The sequence below is a fragment of the Haliotis cracherodii genome, unplaced genomic scaffold (genome assembly GCF_022045235.1).
Source record: "Haliotis cracherodii isolate W230 unplaced genomic scaffold, xgHalCrac1.p SCAF_10, whole genome shotgun sequence".
Taxonomy (NCBI): Eukaryota; Metazoa; Mollusca; class Gastropoda; order Lepetellida; family Haliotidae; genus Haliotis; species Haliotis cracherodii.
Window position 1 is genome coordinate 48,856,890 of NW_027266265.1, and position 6,230 is coordinate 48,863,119.

Sequence of the window (6,230 nt, forward strand, 5' to 3'; positions counted from 1 at the left end):
TCACCGTGATCTCAAATAAGTATTATTATATTATTCATTTATATACCGCACTTATCAAGATACAAGTATCTTGCGTTTTTTTGTACCCCGACCAGTGGATCCGTAGGGATTCCAGCCTTCATTCTCAACTCCCCGGTGAGTATACAACCAAGCCATCATTCTCAACTCCCTGGTGAGTATACAACCCAGCCATCATTCTCAACTCCCTGGTGAGTATACAACCAAGCCATCATTCTCAACTCCCTGGTGAGTATACAACCCAGCCATCATTCTCAACTCCCTGGTGAGTATACAACCAAGCCATCATTCTCAACTCCCTGGTGAGTATACAACCAAGCCATCATTCTCAACTCCCTGGTGAGTATACAACCAAGCCATCATTCTCAACTCCCCGGTGAGTATACAACCAAGCCATCATTCTCAACTCCCTGGTGAGTATACAACCAAGCCATCATTCTCAACTCCCTGGTGAGTATACAACCAAGCCATCATTCTCAACTCCCTGGTGAGTATACAACCAAGCCATCATTCTCAACTCCCTGGTGAGTATACAACCTAGCCATCATTCTCAACTCCCTGGTGAGTATACAACCAAGCCATCATTCTCAACTCCCTGGTGAGTATACAACCTAGCCATCATTCTCAACTCCCTGGTGAGTATACAACCTAGCCATCATTCTCAACTCCCTGGTGAGTATACAACCTAGCCATCATTCTCAACTCCCTGGTGAGTATACAACCAAGCCATCATTCTCAACTCCCTGGTGAGTATACAACCTAGCCATCATTCTCAACTCCCTGGTGAGTATACAACCAAGCCATCATTCTCAACTCCCTGGTGAGTATACAACCTAGCCATCATTCTCAACTCCCTGGTGAGTATACAACCTAGCCATCATTCTCAACTCCCTGGTGAGTATACACCCCAAGGTACCTACACTAGAGGGTTTCTCCATCCACCTCGCATATCGGGTCCCCATTCCATGATGGGTGAACAAAGGCACCTTTGAAGAGAGACACTTGTCTAGGATGACACCACAATTTTGACACTTGTGTTTCGGGTGTATGGACGTATTCGTGTTTCCACCATCTGGTCATCTACATTAGGATAAGTGGGTTCTTTTGACCGTGAGGGTGAATGTACTGCACTGGAGTACACTAAATTAGGGGTAGTGACAACACTGTAAGACCTGTAAACATTCTTTGTCCATTGGAGCAATAGCAGCCTGGTCAGAAGCGAGATACCATCTCAGCACCTGACGCTTAAGACGCCTGTCCACGCCTCTCGCCGCAGATTAACGTCATGCCTCATTATGATCGGCGGGTAATGGCTAGTAATTCACCACTCCCTGTCTGTCACCTGATAATGTCCTTGAAAGTTTACAATTTAAAAGGAATACCCTTTCTGTGTTGAAAGAATAGGAGAAATATATATGAGTTCAAGACAGGAAACGTGGCATATTAGTTATGCATTACCATTGTCAGTATCATCTATGTTGTAGTGGGCACGGTCGGTCCAATCGTTGTTGTACTGATTTGCGTCCCTTGGGGACGCCAGAATCCTATAATTCTGGGTTTGAATCCCTGTTCTCCCCGATTATGTTTCTAGGGTTGTCAGCACCACACCAAAGTTGTCAACGTCTGAGACCTGCATCACTTCGGGCTTTCCCCAGCGTGTCGTGATATAACTGGAATAATGTTCAAAGCGGGGTTAAACCCAACTCACTCACTTACTCTATGGTGTACGAACATTGACCTCCCCCGGAACGCCGGTGATAACAGCAGGTTATGGTGACTGTCTACATCAGTGCTTCTTGCCATTGATGGAAAAATGTTCACTGAGCTTGAAATTACGTTATAAGAAGATTTGCTGTGTCCTTGAAACGATTTACAACAGTAAATAACGTTGTCGTTGTAGTAGCACTAATGGTAGGGAACCATCGCGGTTGTTGATGTGGCGAGGTATTCTTATTAGATGTAGACAGATCGGTACACTTAGCTACAGAAGTAATAATATGTTTAGAATGAGTGAGATAAATGCCATTTTTAGGAATATTCCACCAATATTACAGAAATGGACTTCACACATTGTACCCATGTAGGGAAACGTACGCGGGCCTTTGTCGTGACGAGGAAACGCTTTTAACCACTTAGCTACCCAAGCATCCCGGTAGACGTAGATGTAGACGTGGTTGTAGATGTAGATGTTGCAAAAACCCCTTATAATACAACACCAACAACAGCTACATTTATGACTCCCACACTTGGTGCAGCCGCGCCTCTATGTTACACTAGCACTTCCCTCTCTCGATAATACCATTCCAAAGTGTTGGTGAAAAACGCATAGCCAGCTATTCAGCTCTTGCCCAGCCCCCCCCCCCCCCCCCCCCCCCTCTTCCTCCCCTTCCCCCTTAAGATTTGAAAAAGAGCAGGTACAACGCTACATACTTGTTGACAAATCGTCACATGGTGCAACTACATTCGACAATTCGCAGATACATGGCGTTTGTTTTGTTTACGGCGGGATCGTGGTTGCTCAACAACTGAATGTTTCATATGTGACTGTCATCCTGCTCTGATATGTTCCTAAATCTGATTATCTTGTGAGGGTGATGGACAATACTTGTTATTGCTGACGGAAGCAAAACACTGATATGAGGTATCTTGGTGAACATGTAGCACCAAGCCACCTGTCGCAGTTTTGTGTCACCATGTGTCATGTGGACTGCATTTACACAGAGTAAAAATTCATGACAGCTCGACCCAGTTCCTTTGACCTGAAACCCAGAGATACCAGGGAAGGGACCCGGTCGTCCTGCCGGGAACGTACTTTTGCCACGGGGACGTCAAGACTGCAACGTACAGGGAGAACCTGGCGTCCGTGACGACAGTCGTGGAGAATCGTGGAGAATCGTCCACCCCAACGCACGCACGCACACACACACACACACACACACACGCGCGAAATTAAGAAAAAAGGTTCAGAAAAGTAAATAGAATGTTGTTATTGGCTTGTATATGTCGTCATCCTGGGTTATGTTTGTTTGTTGTTTTACGACTATCCTCACCAACATGTATTCTTCTTTCTCAATTGATTGAAATGTGTGTATGTCCGTGAAAAGACAAAGAGTGATAAAAGGGGAAACGTGATTTGTTTGTTTGTTTGTTTATTTGTTGTTTACCGCCACACTCAGCAATATTCCAGCAATATTAGACGGCGGTCTGTAAATAATCGAGTCTGAACCAGACAATCGAGTGATTGACATCATGAGCATCGATAACCGAAATTGGGATGCGATGACATCTTCCAAGTCAGCGAGCCTGACCACCCGATCCCGTGAGTCGCCTCTTACGACAAGCGTAGTCGCCTTTTACGGCAAGGATGGGTTGCTGAAGACCTATTCTACCCCGGATCTCCACGGGTTCTCCGATACTTTTGAATAAAATAAAGATTATTCATTTATTCGAGTCGGGTGTGTCCACCATAGACAACCTGTGGTACACAATAAATGTGTCTGAAATAAGCAATATGGCGTGGTGGTCTGACTGCCATATACAAAGTACATGTGGTGGTATGAGTACGTACTACACACAACATACGTGCTGGACAGTGCCTACAGTCATCTAGATCACTGATGGACATTAGAGAGAAATGCCAGAATCATTGACATGGAATTGGGTGTTGCGACTGGTTTCTGCCTTAGCCTCCTAAACACCACGCATCTTGCACATACTAACGAAGTGTCCCCAACGACTGTGCGCATGATCTCACTATAGCATGCTCAGAATCAGCAATGACTCGTCAGTTTGGTTATCAGTAATCTCGGCCCATTTCGAGGTGATCCCTTTCTGAATGTCTGTGCTCGTTTGTGTCATAACGTGACAGTGGTGATTTATAGCATGTGCAGATGCATATTAACTACCACTTTCTCTGAATCCGCCTGTCAATGCACTGACTGAGCGATTTGGGTTTAGCTTTTAAGCAATATTGCAGCATTATACATAAAGGACATATGAATAGACTTTCTTGGCACCTGTACCTATGTGTGGAATTGAACGCAACGCATTCAACCCCTAAGCTAGCCCAACGTAGACAGGAGATAGGAAAAAAGGTTTAGAAGAGACAATGGAAAGTTGTTATTGGTTTGTATTGTCGAGGAGTTCTCGGGTAGCCGAGTGGTTGAACGTTCACTCGTCACGCCGAAGACCTGGGTTCGATTTCCGACATGGGTACAATGTGTGAAGCCCATTTCTGTTTTCCCCCGCCGTGATATTGCTGGAATATTGCTAAGGGCGGCGTAAAACCATACTCACTCACTCAATTGAATATGTCATCCTGGTTTTGTTTGTTTGTTTGTTTGTTTGTTGTTTAACGCCGCACTCAGCAATATTCAAGCTACATGACGGCAGTCTGTAAATAATCGAGTCAAGACCTGACAATTCAGTGATTGACATCATGAGCATCGATCCACGCAATTGGGACGCGATGACATGCATCAACCACCCCATCCCTTTAGTCGCCTTTTATGAAAAGCATGGGTTGCTGAAGACCAATTCTAAGATGTCATTTGGCGTGATTGTATCTTTACGCCGTGACCAGCAATCGAAACTGGGTCAGGAAAACCAGTGATTGACATCATGAGCCACGCCGTCGGAATGCGATGACTCACCCATCTAGGTGACGCATAGTCTCCGCTCCTCACCAGTAGGTCCTTACGGCAAAACGTGTACATGGAACCCATTCTGCCCCGGGACACCTACGCGACTCCGTTTAAGAGTGAGTGAGTACGGTTTTACGCCGCTTCAAGCAATATTCCAGGCGAAGGACAGCAACGGGCTCACACATTGTACCCATGTGGGGAATCGAACCCGGCGTGACGAGCGAACGCTTTAACCACTATGCGACCCAAACCGTCCCCCTCAGTTTAAGAACTAAAGTGATGTCTCTGATAAATGTACAACTTACCGCAAACAGGTGGCACATAGTGACGGAGAGTCCGATGGTGAGAGGCGTGGAGCCATTGAGGTCCTTCCTCTTGGAGTCGACGGAAGCGAACACTGTGAAGACGAGGACCAAGGTAATGAACAGTTCTATCCCAACTGCACGTCCTGGGTCGATCTTTTCATTAACTTGGGTGAGCCCAAGACCTTCTCCTCCAGTATCTTTCAGCCCGTACAACAAGCCCGCTCCTACAATGGAACCGAGAAGCTGGAAGATTACGTAGAACACAGCCCTCGCCAGACTGATCTTCCTCGTCGCTAACATCGCCGCCGTCACTGCAGGGTTGATGTGTCCCCCACTGACATGGCAGATCATCCATACGATGGTGGCAACGCTCAGGCCGAAACATAACGCTATGCTTACTATATTGGCTTCTTTGGAAACACATGATCCGCATCCGACGAACACAAGAAGCAATGTTCCCAGGAACTCTGCTGCTATTGCTTTCCAGAAGCGCAGAGACTGGATGTCATCTAGACTGGTCACCATTCTTGCTCTAGACAGACAGGTGTCGTTTGTACGCAAGCCGCTTGACATCTATAGGTCGCAGTCCAAGGTGCTGTCTCTTATCAGTTGTGGGATCCCTACAGTCAGGACAACACTGTTACGAGTTGCTGCTGATCTGAATTGAGTCGTGGGCCGTGCTGCAGTTTGCTTGTTTGACTTGGGATATAGACCGGGCGAAGTTTTGTTGAAAGTTAAGAATACACTGGGCGTTTGCATTGGTTCAGCGACGGCGTTTCTCTGAGTCTTCAAATATGACACGACAGGCTTTCATAATAATTCCATGATGTTTACATTCCGGTTCGACTTGAATTCCGTTTCCATTTACGACCAATTTGTGAGAAGTTTGCCGACTCATTGCCGCAAACAGAGTTTGGTTTCACAGAAGTTGGGGGAACACTGTGTTGGTTTGGTGCATTCAAACAAATTACATTGGGTATATTAGTAACATATGTATTTACTATGTGCTTAGGTATGGTGTATCAAGACATTAACATACAATGTGCATAGGTATGGTATATCAAGACATTAATATACTATGTGTTTAGGTATGGTGTATCAAGACATTAACATACAATGTGCATAGGTATGGTGTATCAAGACATTAATATACTATGTGCTTAGGTATGGTGTATCAAGACATTAACATACTATGTGTATAGGTATGGTGTATCAAGACATTAATATACTATGTGTATAGGTATGGTGGATCAAGACATTAATG

General features: G+C 45.4%; 1 protein-coding gene across 1 annotated transcript in view; it reads right to left on the reverse strand.

The window, feature by feature from the left end:
• The window catches only part of LOC139451761 (aquaporin-5-like), a 33,158-nt gene extending 27,505 nt beyond the window's left edge, over positions 1-5,653 (reverse strand). Inside the window, exon 1 of the mRNA XM_071233075.1 lies at positions 4,967-5,653. Coding sequence (XP_071089176.1) covers positions 4,967-5,539 — 573 coding nt within the window. The 5' untranslated portion in view covers positions 5,540-5,653. The remainder of the gene's footprint in view (positions 1-4,966) is intronic.
• Positions 5,654-6,230: the final 577 nt, after the last annotated feature.